At 45.8% G+C, this 14,064-nt stretch overlaps 2 protein-coding genes and 2 non-coding genes across 11 annotated transcripts in view; all 4 read right to left on the reverse strand.

Annotated features, from left to right (window-relative positions):
- Positions 1-2,188: 2,188 nt before the first annotated feature.
- On the reverse strand, positions 2,189-4,681 carry RPL27A (ribosomal protein L27a). Its single transcript, XM_064425445.1, has 5 exons — positions 4,589-4,681; positions 4,256-4,319; positions 3,781-3,856; positions 2,889-3,063; positions 2,189-2,379 (listed from the first exon to the last, which is right to left on the reverse strand). The coding sequence occupies exons 1-5, from the start codon at positions 4,589-4,591 to the stop codon at positions 2,251-2,253; spliced, it is 447 nt and encodes a 148-aa protein (XP_064281515.1). The 5' UTR covers positions 4,592-4,681; the 3' UTR covers positions 2,189-2,250.
- LOC135304062 (small nucleolar RNA SNORA3/SNORA45 family) lies at positions 2,571-2,702 on the reverse strand. The gene has a single exon (XR_010365498.1). It is a non-coding gene; the product is annotated as a small nucleolar RNA SNORA3/SNORA45 family (small nucleolar RNA).
- On the reverse strand, positions 3,316-3,447 carry LOC135304061 (small nucleolar RNA SNORA3/SNORA45 family). The gene has a single exon (XR_010365497.1). It is a non-coding gene; the product is annotated as a small nucleolar RNA SNORA3/SNORA45 family (small nucleolar RNA).
- A 575-nt stretch (positions 4,682-5,256) lies between the features above and the next one.
- The window catches only part of DENND2B (DENN domain containing 2B), a 158,523-nt gene continuing 149,715 nt past the window's right edge, over positions 5,257-14,064 (reverse strand). For all 8 annotated transcript variants that reach the window (XM_064425436.1, XM_064425434.1, XM_064425437.1 and 5 more), the window contains 6 exons: positions 11,185-11,362; positions 10,099-10,140; positions 8,992-9,103; positions 7,768-8,007; positions 7,528-7,614; positions 5,257-7,106 (listed from right to left, as the gene is read on the reverse strand). In XM_064425436.1, coding sequence (XP_064281506.1) covers positions 7,072-7,106; positions 7,528-7,614; positions 7,768-8,007; positions 8,992-9,103; positions 10,099-10,140; positions 11,185-11,362 — 694 coding nt within the window. In that variant the 3' untranslated portion in view covers positions 5,257-7,071. The remainder of the gene's footprint in view (positions 7,107-7,527; positions 7,615-7,767; positions 8,008-8,991; positions 9,104-10,098; positions 10,141-11,184; positions 11,363-14,064) is intronic.

Raw genomic sequence — 14,064 nt, forward strand, 5'->3', positions numbered from 1 at the left:
AATGCAAAAAAATTATGAGTGTCTCAGAAATTAACAACCAGGTTTTTTAAGCATTGTATCCTGAAGTCTTCAGTATTTAATATATTTTAGAAGAAAAATGGACCCTATGCTAAAGTCTGCATCCTATTTCATACCCAAGACCCATTCAACTAGGTAGATACCCACCAATTTGACTGACAAATAACTTAGATAAATTCAAACCTACCATTAAAACTTCAGATTCCAATTCCAAAACCAGAGGGCCCTTTGGAGATGACCTGTGCCTGTGGTTTAATTACCATTTTATCAGTGCCTCTTACACTTTTTACAGTGCATCTTCATCAACCATCTATCAGGGGCAAATGTCACTGAAGCATCACAGCCTCCCAGCTCACTTCACCTTGTCATTTCTAGCAGCTCCTGTTGCTAAGACAAAGGTGCACCTACAAAAACACAAAATGCCTGCAGGAGGAAGTTGAGGTCTGAAACTACCACAATGTTGACACAGAGAAACCACAGCCCAGAGCATCCATGCACAGAGAACCAGTGCAAACAAAGCCCCATACTGGGAAATGCTCTGTCACCTTACAAGCCAAATCTGGGGCTGGGTGGGCAGAAGCAGGTTACTGTAAATTTCAATTTATGCCTTTTGAACAACATGCAAAACTGAGTAGAAGTTCTTTGGTAGGAAGGGGAAGAGTGAAAAAAATGTGTTTAAAATTTAGTTCTGAGGCAGGTATGCAGAGTAGTAGTCAGGCAGCTGGAGGAGGAGAAGGCTGATTAATAAAACAAGCTACAAGAAGGTGCAGAAAGAGAATCCAGGGAATGACAGGCCTGACCTTGGTGCTGGGGAAGGTCATGGCACAGATCATCTCAAGCACCATCAATTGACACTTGTGCAACAGCCAGGGCATCAGACCCAGTCAGTGAGGGCTCGTGGAAGGCAGGTCCTGCCTAACCAACCCAATCTCCCCTGACAACGTGACCCACTTGGGGGATGAGGGAAGACTGGAGCTGTCTGTATGCCTGGACTGCAGGAATGCCTTGGACATCACTTCCCACACATTCTCCTGGAGAAACTGGCTGCCCATGGCCTGGAGGGTGCACTGGTCACTGGAGAAAGAACTGGCTGGATGGCTGGGGCCAGAGTGGGGGATGGAGCCACATCCAGCATCACAAATGAGGAAAGAGCAGTCCCAGCAGCCAGTGAGACAGTTCCCAAACTCCTCTGCATTTTGGAACGAAGTGCCCATTTGTGTCACAGCTATTCACAAGCAGCAGGACCACTGGCTAAGATGAATTGTTTTATAAATGGAATGCACATCAACCTCACCCTAAAAGCCCTCTAAATTTAATTGCTGCCAAACGCTAGGTTAGAAGCTGATTAACTAGGATCCCATCACACACATACTAGAGGGTCATGTGCACCAGCTTCAGCAGCAAGCACAAAACAAGTGACAGTGTTTATAGGCCCCTGGGCTGACACTTGAGAACCAGCTCACTGGCTTTAGTTATTTGTTATTAGTTATTTTTTCCATTAGATCCTGCTGTGGCACGCAGGGCCAAGCCTTGCAGACACCAGAAGTCCTACTTTGATGTTACAAGCAAGCAAGGATTATTTCAGGCTGTCCTTTAAACCCAATGCATCAGCACTGCACACAGAGCAGTTCCGGAGCTGTGCCACTGCTTTGCAAACTGTAAGGAAGGCTGAGGATAGCTGGCACCAACTGTGTCCCACAGGTGGGAGCAGCAGGAATTGCACACCCAGCCTGGGGAGGGCGGATTGCAAATGTCAGTTTACAGTTACTGGTGCACTGCTGTCACTTTGTGTGTCTTTGTGCACACTCCTGCTGTTCCATTCCCACTGGCCAGGGCACCATCCCCAGCAATTTCCCCTGGATGTCATTTCAGTGTTCAAGAATCCTCATCAAAATCACACCAAGTCCTCTTTTCAGACAGCTGCAGAAAAGATCACTAACAAAAGAGCAGCACAAATACAGAACTTAATTTTGCCACCCTATAAAGACAAAACAGTGAGGTACATGGCAGTACCTCACACTTGTGAGGCACATGGCAGGCACTGAACCCTGTAGCGAGGCAATTTCAAAATAAAGTGAGCAGTCAAACCACAGATGAAATATTATGCAGGTAAGATTAAGTGTAAACTGTGTCTGGAGAAATCAGGAAAGAAAAATCACAACAACACAACTTCTGTAAACCAGCTCATCTTATGCGTTGTTTATTCAAAAAATTTGAATAAAGCAAAAACTTTTATGCCACAAGCACACAGGCACCACCAACTTCTTTGATCTTCTCCTCTGCTCTTCTGCTGAAGAACTTGGCTTTCACAATGACAGGCTGCTTGGGCAGCTTCCCCTTGCCCAGCACTTTGTAGTAGCCCTAGAAAGATTTAAAAAAGAAGTTCAGTGTTTGTAATTAGCTGGCAGGCTCCTACACTCAGGCCTGTTAACACACACCAGTTAAAAACAGAACCAGGATCACCATGACCTTATCCAGCCAATTCATTCCATTAAAAGGACAATCATGTCATGAGGTGAGAAGTGGGCCCTAAGTGGCCAACAGAGGCAGAGCAGTGTCCCTGATTCGGTGGCTGGCTGAGACACAGGACATCAGAGCCAGTGAATATGGATCAGATGTTTCTGTCCGAGAACTATAGCACACCAAGACAACCAAACATGTGGAGATGTGACTCTAGTCTCGAGGGTGACGTGGAGTGAGACAGGCTCCACCATGGTTTTGTTCCCTCAGGAACATCTGAAACCAGCCAGTGCCTGTCCACACACACACACCAGCAGGACAAAAAGTTCTTACAGGGAAAATGTAACACTCAAAGTGTTTCTGTAATACTCAGAGCCCGGGGCTGGCCCAGCAGCCCCAGCAGCACTCACCGAGCGCACGACGTCGATGACCGGGGCCAGGCCGGCCTCGTTCTTGGCGTAGTTGAGCCTGGTCTGCTCGCTGACCAGCGTCCACAGCTTGTCCAGGTTGACAGTGGGACAGAACTTCTGGTTCCTCTTCAAGTGATAGTGCCTCATGCCCACTTTCCCAAAGTAACCGGGGTGACTGTGGGAGGAACACATTCCGCATTAGATCCCACTTTTAACTCACCCTGAACAGGCAGAACTCTGAACTCACACTGAAACGAACATCTTACAAAATCAGAGTATCCAGAATGTCACATTGCACTTTTTTTCCATACAAATGTGTGTAGAATTTAGGTACCATGCTGATTAGTATCCAAACCAAGGCTGAGGCTGTATTTCCAGGGAATCCCCACCTGCAGGGAGGGCTGTCCTGCCTGGAATGTTCTGGCAGTGCTGTCACTGACCCGGTGACTGACTGAGCCAGCAGGGCTCAGCCAGTGAATAGAGATCAGTGGTTCCTGTCCGAGGACTCCAGCACACCAGGACCACGGGCAGGGCCCAGGTGTGACTCTACAGTCTCGGGGATCAGAGTGTCCCTGCCCTGCACCTGAGGCAGCCAACAGGATGCAACAACACATTCTGAATTTGCTCTGTGTGCACTGCTAGGCAGCAACCACACTGTAACAGATAATTTGGCCAGCTTTACCTGATGCTGCACTGAACTCTCCAAAATGCCAAGTGAGAAGGTTTTTGGTTTTAGGCTAAGTGGGGACATGAGCAGCTGTAATGCCACACTTCCATTAAAAGAAAAAACACACAGAATTGCAGAAAGCTTTGCTTATTCATATAGAGAAGTCAGTTGCTTCTACTTCAGGAGCATGCATGTTGCTTGTAGATATTTAAAACTTTTGCTTACTATTTATCAAAGTTAATCCTGTGATGGTGCAAACCACCGGCATTACCACGTCCTCCAGGATGCTTCCTGTGTTTGCCTGAGAAGAAAAATTTTAAGCTTGTTACATTAATATTACACACAACACTTAGAAATACCTTCAGTATCAACTTAAACTAATTGTTTCATCTTGTGGTGTGACACATTTGGAATGGATAGAGTCGGAAGGAAGACTGCACTGCCCTGTTAGTTTAAGACGCCACATACCCAGTACCGATGGGCTGAGCAGTGTGGAAATTATCAACCCAGGGGGACTGAAACGTGCAGGACACGATCAGCCATCACCGCAGCGTGCTGCGGCCTTCAGCCCTGCTCTATATCCGCAGGCTGCGGCAGTCCCTGCAGGCGCAGCCCCTTCCCATGGATGCGGGAAGCGCGGCCGCCTCCCCTCAGCGCCGGGGCCGAAGCCCAGCGCACCCGCGGCCGCCTCCGCACTCACCCACGCGGCCGTGGCCGTGGCTGACGTGTCCTCTCAGCTTCCGGGTCTTCCTGAGCCTGGAAGGCTGCGGGGAAGGGGGACAGCGGCCGTCAGCGAGCGCCACCAGAGCCCCGCGCCCGCCCCGGGACCCGCGCCGCCGGGCGCCATGGCGGACCGGCCTGCCCGCGCCGCTGCCGCCCGCCGCGGGCTCCGAGCCGCGCCTCCCCACCACCCTCGGCTACTCCGCAGTCCCGTCCCGGCGGGGGAGCGAGGGGCGGCGGGCGCGGGGTCCCGATCCCTGTTCCATTCCCATCCCACCCCACCCATCCCCTCCGGCCCGGCCGCAGCTCCCACCATCTTGCCGGCGTGCGCGAGGGAGAGAAAGGGCGCGGCTCTCGCGAGAGCGGGCCAAGGCGCGCGGGGCGGGGCGGGGCCGAGATCTCGCGAGGCTTCGCTGAGGCGGGAGCGGCGGGCGGCGCTCCGTGTCCGCTCAAAGAGCGCAAAAGCGGCGTTTGGAACTGAATTTAGGAATATGTGCAAGTTTGGTCGCCTTATTAAACATCCATAATAGTGGGAAATGCACACTACGTCCTTAAACACAATTACTTCACACTGGAGTGTGAGTTCCTGGAGTGTTACTGTTTCTTAAGCTTGGCTTCTAGGTTGTTTTTTTTTTAATGGATTTTATACTGTTAAGATTTTAAACAAAACTTTACCAATTTTAAACACAGGCCTCAGCACTGGATTTATTTTTCTTTAGAAATTTTATGGTGCACTTACAATGTTCCATGCTGAGGAACGCCATTAGTTTTAACTAATTTAATAGGGAAAATAATGAACTTCTTAGCTTTTGTTCATCTGATCCCCTCAAGCACAGACCTCCAGGTAACACGAGGGTTGTTTACAAGCTGTAGTCTGAGGATCAAAAAGGCACCCACAGATTTTTTGGGCCATGATCTGGCCTTGTCCAGTGGCACCCTCTGACTCACATCACAAAAATGGGAACACGCTGACAGATAACACAATGTTTAAAAGCTTTCTCCTTTAATTTTTAAAGTGCAAATGGAGCAAAACAGCTTTGGCACAGGAGATGGGTTTTACAGCACAACATTCTTGTACACTGGCATTCCGTGGCTTTGTCTCGCCTTTGCAGTACCTCCACAGCATGTCCCGATCCCGTTTTATCCATCGTTTTCTGAAGAGGAATTACGTATTTCCCCCCACATTCACTAGCAGCTGCTGTTTATAAAAAGGCCAGAAGCCACCTGTACAAGTGACGTTACTCCTTCCACTCTCAAGAATTACATCTAGCAGTCATTCTGGAGCTTGGAGCGTATCGCAGAGCAGAACTAATGGAAGTCGTGGCGACACTTCCTCCGCAGCAAAAGCACCTGGTATTCCACAGACATTTCGCCTGCACTTAAGAAGCTTTTGTGTATTTTGGAGTGTGAGGGAGGTAACTGAAGAAGGAAACGACTTCACCTTTTCAGTGCACAGCCCCTGGAATTTGCTCTATGAGGCTGATAGCAAACCAGAACCACTGTCAGGTCAGGAACTGCGCAAGCCTCAAAGCCCGTCTAACTACGGCACTCACACTGAGAATGACGAAAACCAGAGCGTGGTGGGTTTCCTCTAAAGGTAACAGGCTTCAGCTCATTTTCATTGTCTGTCAGACTTGCAACATAATTGAAGCATTTTATTTGTTTTTAAATTTTCTTCTTCAGACTATGGGAAAACTTACAGAACCTCAACAGGAGTTCTATTTCCAGATCAAGGACGAATGTGACTTGGGCACCATGCACAGCACAAAGCCAAGAGCAGTATCTGTGATACAACAATAAAATCATTTGCTGCTAACCCCTGAAAAAAATAAAAATGTTTTAACAGATGCTTCTGTTGGGATAAAATTTTTTAAAAGGGGTATAAAATGCCTTGTCTTAGCCCTGGTGAAAAACACTGAAGAAACCCCAACCTACGTGACGTGAAATAGCAAACCTACCAAAAGACAGGTTCATGATAACCACTTTACATTTTAATTACAAAGTCATTTAAAAATCACAGGTGAGTTGCTGCGTCTGTACCTGCTCCACATGAGGAAGTGCAGAGGTTTGCAATGAACATGAACAAACAGGTCTATTTACAGAGTTTATTGGGATCCATCCATACATACATTAGGACAGGCTGCACTGTACCTACTCGCTGCAGCTTGCGTGGCAGAGAGCTGCGATCCCCCAGGCTTAGCATCCTAGTGCACAGTGGGTTAGAAGGGGTTTACTGACCAGACTTCAAACCAGAGGTTCTGTAATGCGAACCAAGTACCTCATTATCAAGTTACTGTGTTATTTCTCCTTGAGAATCAGCTCGAAGGAAACAGACAGACAGACAGACAGACGAGCGCCTGTGCGCACGAGAGCAGCCCCGTGTGTACAACCTCTCCCACTACCCGAGCTCATTCACCCCGCAGCGTTCAGGCATCAAACATCCCTGGAAGTCAGTGGTTCTGCTGAGACAGTCAGCTGCACAAAATCACCTACTCGTTTCTGCACCAAGCATAACTCAACTCATACTAAAGAAAAAAAAAACAAGCACCTGGTATTCTCAGGAATATACAAATATTTACCACAGTTTTCTCGCTCATTACAAAATCAGTTACAAAAGCTTACAGCACATTATGTACAAACTCTGCCCAAAACCACGGAGGAGCCATCTCGAGGCACGCTGACACAGCACCCACGGGTCATCCTGGGGCTGCCCCAGCTGGCTCCGCTCTCCTCCCGCTCCGCACTCCAGCGCAGTGCCATAAATAGGTCTGGGGTTGGTGTTTCAGCAGGAAGGAGCTAGTTCTTCTTGTGAAGGAACTTCATTTTGTTACCTAAAGGAAGCACACCGTCAGTCTCCAGCAGAGAGCAGAAGTCAATCCGAAGTGACAGCAAATGGGTCTAACTTGTAACCAGCACCAGCAGGGAGAGCTGAGTTACACAACACCGACTGCTCCAACCCCTTCCTGTTGCACTCCTCGATTATGCCCTGGTTCCCCCATCCCCAAGTCAAAATGAAAGTGTTAACAAGGACCGTCACTAAATCTGGTTTTATCACTTTCAATGAACTATATTTTCATTGTTTTCTTTTTTGTAATTCCTATCACGCTGAAACCGCCGCATTACCTCATTTCACCTCGGGTAAGGCTTTTTCAAATGAAAAAAAAAAAAAAAAAAAAAGGAAAAACACTATAACCAAAACCCACCATCACCATGAAAATTCATTTCAGAAATACTTGTAAAGGTTTTCCTCACCGAGGCCTCGCAGGAACTTGTTTACTCCGCTTTGTTCCGTGTCCGGGAGCTCTTCCAAATACTGTTCCACCCTCTGCTCGAAGAGCCCTGCGGCACACGGACACAGGGATGGGACGAGCCGCGTCCCGCCGCTCACAGCGCCCTTCCGGCGAACCGGGCGGGACTGCCGGGATTTCCGCTTTCCCGGGAGCGCCGGGCATGGAGGGACCCGAGCGGAGCACGGGAGACACCCAGCCGTACCTTTAGCCCTGCATTTCCTCAGCTCTCTGTCCTGGATGAAGCCAGCGAACATTTGGGATTCCATGAAAACCTCCAAGAAGCGGCGGATACTCTTGGAGGCCACCGATTTACGGAAAGCCTCCCTTTGGAAGGCACGCTCTCCTTTTTCATTCTGGGTTAGGAACAGGGAATAATGGCCAACTGTCTCCACAAAGAATCGGATAAAAACCTCAGACACTAATCCATTCAGGGTGTTACATTCTGCAAAATAAGGCAGCAATAAGACACCAAAATCAGCTGCTACCAGAGCTGTCAGCATTATCCCCGCAGGGCCAGGCTGTGCATCTCCCGCTTCCCCGATGCCGCGCTAACAACTGGCAGGAGTGGCAGCGGCTCCCCGCACACCTGGATGCACATGGAGAGGCTGACAGCGCCATAACCACGGTGCCAGCCTGCAGAATTGGTGTTCCGTGACCAAGAGTCAGCGAGAATTACAAATCCTCAGCAAATTAAACATTTGATGGGTGTTTCATCAAAATCAAACCTCCTATTTTCACTCTTGAGCAAGCTTTCTTCAGAAACTTCTGAATGACTCAGCATAAAACTATTTCTCCTTGAGAAAAAGTCTGTACCAAAAACTGATTAAAAAGGGTCTGTTGTAGAATTTCAGTTTTCATCATTTCTGAGATGTTTAAATAGTCATATATGTAACACATATGACTAGAAATAAATTTCAAAAACTGAATAGGGGCCTGTTTCATACCTTTTTAACCACAGGCATCTCAATTCACCCTGGGCTGTTTTTATCACTGCTGAAGAGAAATGTGAACCTCCAGAGACAACCCAACCCGTCTTGGACTAAAATTCTTTTCTGGTGGTACCTGCTTCTCTCCCTGAAAATAGCGAGTGCCAAGAGCAACTCCAAACTCAGACACACCCCTAAACCTGGAGAATTATCTGGATTGAGTTAGGGCCAAGTTAACTGCAAACTTCTGTTTGAGCAAAGGTTCAGAGGGACCCATGGGACTCCTTGTCATTTACAAAGAAATTAAAATAAATCACAGGTGAGGCATCACTGTGGGTTGATGCCGTCAGTCTCATTCTCTCTGTGTGCTCAGAGACAACCTTTGATGTCACCAAAGGCATTTGAGACCTCAAGTCCCATCTTTGTTTCTCCTGCATGGAAAATCACAGTTCTACCTACATTTGTTCATGACACAAGTCCCTGTTTCCAAACGAACTTACCATCATCTGAATCACTGTCTGAATCCTGATTTATCAGTTCATTCTTTCTCTCTAGAGCCTGCTCCAGAGCAGCTTGCAATTTTCTAGGCAATAGTGTGTCTTCATCATCCATCTGATAGAGGGAAAAAAAATCTTTAAACCACAATATTCTATTCAGGAACTACAGCAAGCACATTTAGAAGGTTTAGAATTCAGATGAAAAATATTTGCATCTGCTACTGTCATGGCTACATAAATAAAAGAATGAGAATGTATGTGCAACTAACAAATACTTATAAAAATTTCTTGTCACTCTTAATAAGATTAAAGTCAGGAATAATAATCCAAAGAGCAGGTAAACACAGAAGTGTGGAATCAGCTCTTTGCATGACAAAGAGTCCACATAGTTGTGTTTAACTAAACACACATCATGTGAAGCCTTCCTAGGTGTACACACAGCTGCTGTAGTTGGTTGTAGGCAGCTCCTTTGGTCCTTGACAGTTGCTTTACTGTTTTCCACTCTGCCTTGTTTTCTGGGTCTTGCCCCTGTTGCTCTCTTCATTTTATGTTATTCTTGTTCAGCAGAAGCCAGGTAAGCACAGGAGCCTCAGTTCTGCAGCCACTGTTCACCAGCCAGGGAATCAAACACAAAAGTTTCCCCATGCTACCTGCAGTCTGTTGGTTTGAAATTATTTAGTGCCACATGACTGTCAGGAGATGGAGATCTCTCATCTCCTTGTTTACAAGGTTTCTGCTTTTCCTGTCACATTAAACTATTCTCCACCTTTGTGCTCTCGCTCAGGAATTTTCTTTGCTATTTTTGTCCTTTTCACCTCCAACAGTGTTGAGTGTTCTTGCTAAGGTGATATTATTATCTTTGGATGCTTGCTTTCCACTGTGGATACAGTTCTTGATTCCTTCTGACAGTCACAGCCTCAATCCCTTCTGCACACCAGAGTAGTTCTTACTTGCAGGTGGAACAGAAAATGAGAACTTTATTTTTCCCCTCATCGTTTTCCCTTTGCACACACAATTCCTGCCAAATCCCTCTGATCAAAGAAACCCAATCATACCATAGGAGTAAACAGCTTGCTAGACTGCATGGCAGCATTCTGAGCTGTACTTTACCTGTCTGATGAATCGATCAGAGCCCAGGTTAACCATCAAAGCCTACAAAAAAGAAAACACTGCAGTGAAATGTATCTGAAGATACAGAAAACATTCATTTGTTCGTTGCTTTTTAATAGCAAAAGATCATCTGCTGAACAAGCCTCAACATGAATCAAATTCCTACTGTGAAACAAGAGGTTGTGTGCTTTATGAAACAATGTGAAGGTTTGCTTTAGAGCTACAAGTCTAATTTAACATAGATACAACAGATCTCATACTAGATTAATATATTTTAAAAAGCTAAAAGGGATTTTTTTTTCTTAAATCTATGCAAGTTATAACTAATAATTTTTGTTAACGTGCAGTTGAAAAGTGTTTCAAGGGGTTTAAAGAAAACAATGTGGAGGCAGCAGGGATTCCAAAGGGCATGGGTGTGAAATATTCATGATAAAAAAGCAGCAAAGCTGAGAGATGGAGCTGGGAAGATGTGGAACAGCAACGTTAGGAAAGCAGAAAGAAAACAGAGCAGAGAATTACATGGGCCAGAGGCACACAAGGCCTTGGAAATGAGCACGAGAAAATTCCTTAGGAAAATGACAGGAAACTAACAGGAGCAAGAGAGAAAAGAGTGTGTCCTTGAGTATTTTTGTGGTTTTTTACTGGAAGAGCTGATGAAGTGCAACTTTCATTTGATTTCCAATATAGTATCAACAAAGTCTTAGAAGTTAAAATTCTTAAAGGTTTTGTCTCCTGTGTGGGCTATGGCTTCATGCACCACTTCCATAAGGATTAAGAGATGTCATGGCAGATGGCTTCCTCTTGTTCCAGAACAAATCAGCATATTTACACCCTCCTTACTGGTGACCAGGTAAACATTCACTGGTCTCTGACAAGGTGCCAGGTATGGAAGAGGGGCAGAATAAAAGAGAAGAATAAACCTACTGCTGCAGCTTTGCCAAGAGGCAGTTGCCAATGAGAACCAGGCAGAGAAGAAACAAAGAGGCAGATTAAAAATTAAACGTGAGGATTTATGTCCCAGTGGCAGCTCTCTCCTAGGAGAGGCCAGCTTTACTCCAGGCAAACAACTGTGGTGCCAGCTCCTACCTCCTCTACGGGCAGGTCCTTGAGTTTGGGCAGGGAGCTGGAGAGCAGTCCCACCAGGAAGGGGGTAGGGCAGCACACGATGTCGATCATGGACGAGGGCAGGACAGGAATGAAGGTGTGCTGCCAGGAGAAGGGGTACAGCAGGGCCACTACAGCGTGGGAGCAGCTCGACAGGGTGCTGGGGAGAGAGGAACAGCCAGGTTAGCAAAGGCTTTTCTTGGTTCACAACACCTCCTACCCGCTGAGAAACTCAGCCTGTTGAAATACAAGTGCCCAAGGTGCTGCCTCTCTGGCACTTGTGACTTCAGACAGGCCTCGGTCCCCTTCCAGTCCCTGCCCTCTCTGTGCTGTGCAGTGTGGCAGGTCACAGCAGACCCCAAACCAAAGGTACAAAACTAGAACCTGTCTGTTTCAAACTAGAATCTGTTTGTTTCATAGCAGATGGTTTGATCTAGAAGTCAAGATTCAATGTTCCCAAAAGCACTCAAAAGGAGCCACTTTGAACAATGCTTAAAACCCAAAAGCAGCTTCAGATCTTGGCTGTTACGATCATATCAGTAGTAAAAAAGCATAATAGTAATGTTCTTAACTACAGGAACAAAGGAAAATGAAAAGTAAAATAAAATTGGAAAAAAATCCTCAAGAAAAACTCTACCAAATCAGATATAAAAAAACCCCAACAATCAATACCTGTTCCAAAGGAAAGCTGGTAAAAGCAACACATTTTTCAAATATTGCGTATTTTTTGACAATAGCATCTTTTTATTATCATACATTTTAAAGGACTTATTACCCAACTTCAGTGATAAAGGTATTGATCCTGCTCAGCAGAGTACACTAAAATACAGGTTGGTAGCTCCTAAACTTTAAGGCTTGATACTGTCATGGAAAATGTCATGCATACGTTGTCCTTCCATCTACCGAATCCGATTCCCTTTTGCAGTCACATTGTTTCCAAATGTTAAAAATTGAGGAACATCATTACCAAGTGAGTTTTAACATCAGGGGAATAAATACTAGCTCTTCATATCACAGCTACAACGTCTGCCACTTGCAGGCTAAGATGACAGAAATTTGGATCCAACACAACTGAACTAATTTTCTCACATTGCAAACTTCTGCTGTGCTTAATGTAGCCACAAAGAACTGTAAATAATAACTGCAGAGCTGTTACTGCTTTAAAATGCTGGGGAGAGGTGCTCATTTCTTCTACTGCAAGACTTGGTGGAGACTTTAGGTGGCATCAGACCTCCACCAGAATAACCTTCCTGAGCATTTTTACTTCAGTTGTGAATTGTTCCAAGGCCAGAGGAAAGGTTTCACCTGTTTGTTCCCAACAGTGATTTACCTTCAAAGTTTGCTGCATGAGAAAAATGAGAATTAGGGGACAAAGAGTTGTCAAAGGGGGAAAGTTGTTTGACAAAGTTGTCAAAAAGGGAAAGAAGTTGGGGAATAGCAAATCCCTGTGTTTTACTGCAAATAGTCTGCTGGCTTGTTTTAATTGACACTTCCTTTAAGATCTGACAATCCCAGCATGGGTTTATAACAAATGTTGCCTGACACAAGGTTCTTGAAAATTTATGTATTTCTCTAATTTATATTTTTACGTATAACAAGCAACGGTGCTGCCATTGCCTCATATTTCGGTCTCAAGCATCTGGTGCAGACCCCCAGCACTTCCTCAAGATCTCTTCAATGACTCGTTGGCATTTTCACCTACTACAAATTCAGTCATCTTCGCTGAGCAACTAAAAAAAGAGCCATGTTAAGCTAAAAGCAGTTAGACAAACATTCTTCTGCTGTTCAGTGAGTATTTGTTTCCTTTCTGTAAAATGCCCTTTTGTAACATGTTGTGTTACACGCAGTGCTGTGACGTAAATCAGCCCCTGCAGCCTCTTGTGCGTGCTGTTCCCACGCTGGGGAGGCTTCAGCCTCCAGCCCAGGACACTGCAATCTCTTCCTGAGCTTTCCAGGAGCCAGCTGGGGCAAGGCAGAGCCCAGGAAGCAGCAGTGCTGGGGGTCCTGTAGCAGCACCCAGCTGTGCCCTGCCAGCACCCCACGACAGTCACACCACTGCCCTGTCAGCACCTCGGCCTCTGCACTTCAGCATTCTGCACACAGCTCTTCAAATTCAGCCTCAGAAAATCCTTCCTTGTGGAACATCTCATCCCCATCAAACATCCCCTCCAAGCTTCCAGCCCCCAGAACGTCCTGCTGCCATCCCTCCTGGACACCCCTCTGCAGGACTCCTACAGCTGTCACCAAACTCCTGCTTGTACAAAGTGCCTGTGTCTCTGCCCTATCTGGAAAGATTCATATTTAGAATGGATACACACCTTCCACTTGAGTGAAATTTCATGGTTTGTAAGGTAAAATTCAGAGGTGATAGGTGTAAAGGAACCCTCAGCCTGAATCTCCAAAATAGAGTTCAGAACCTTTTAAAGGGATATTTTTGATGAGAAGAATGCTTACTAAAGTAAAAAAAGAAAGGCCTACCCTGGGAAACCAAGTGCTCTAGTTTTTCTTTTCAAAATGTGCAACCCACACATTATCCAACTGTTCTTGTTTATGAGAATTAAGCAGTAAGGTCAGATGGTTTATTTTCTTTAAGGTGTGTGAAGCACACAAAGTAAAGCAACAGAATAGTCAAAGTTAGATTTTCAAAATATTTTTACTTTTAATACTCTAGGGCACTTCCAGAGAGCTGGTTTCGAGATTGGGCTTTTTCATTTGGTCTGTGCAGTTTTACAGGAATGCTGCATAATGTTCTAGCTGTTGTTGTACTGGAAAACACTTCTTTATTTCCATGGTTGTCATCTTGTAAAAGAATTATTTGGAATTTGCCAACATTTTGGTTCTCTCCATGCCTTTTTATTCACT

The sequence above is a fragment of the Passer domesticus genome, chromosome 6 (assembly GCF_036417665.1).
Source record: "Passer domesticus isolate bPasDom1 chromosome 6, bPasDom1.hap1, whole genome shotgun sequence".
NCBI lineage: Eukaryota > Metazoa > Chordata > Aves > Passeriformes > Passeridae > Passer > Passer domesticus.

Bases quoted from the DNA above. Each gene is read 5' to 3' on its own strand.
- RPL27A (XM_064425445.1), bottom strand. The intron at 3,857-4,255 runs GTGAGTGCGGAG...TTTTCTTCTCAG, and splicing joins CCACGGCCACGGCCGCGTGG to GCAAACACAGGAAGCATCCT. The intron at 3,064-3,780 runs GTAAGCAAAAGT...TTCCTCCCACAG, and splicing joins AGGATTAACTTTGATAAATA to TCACCCCGGTTACTTTGGGA.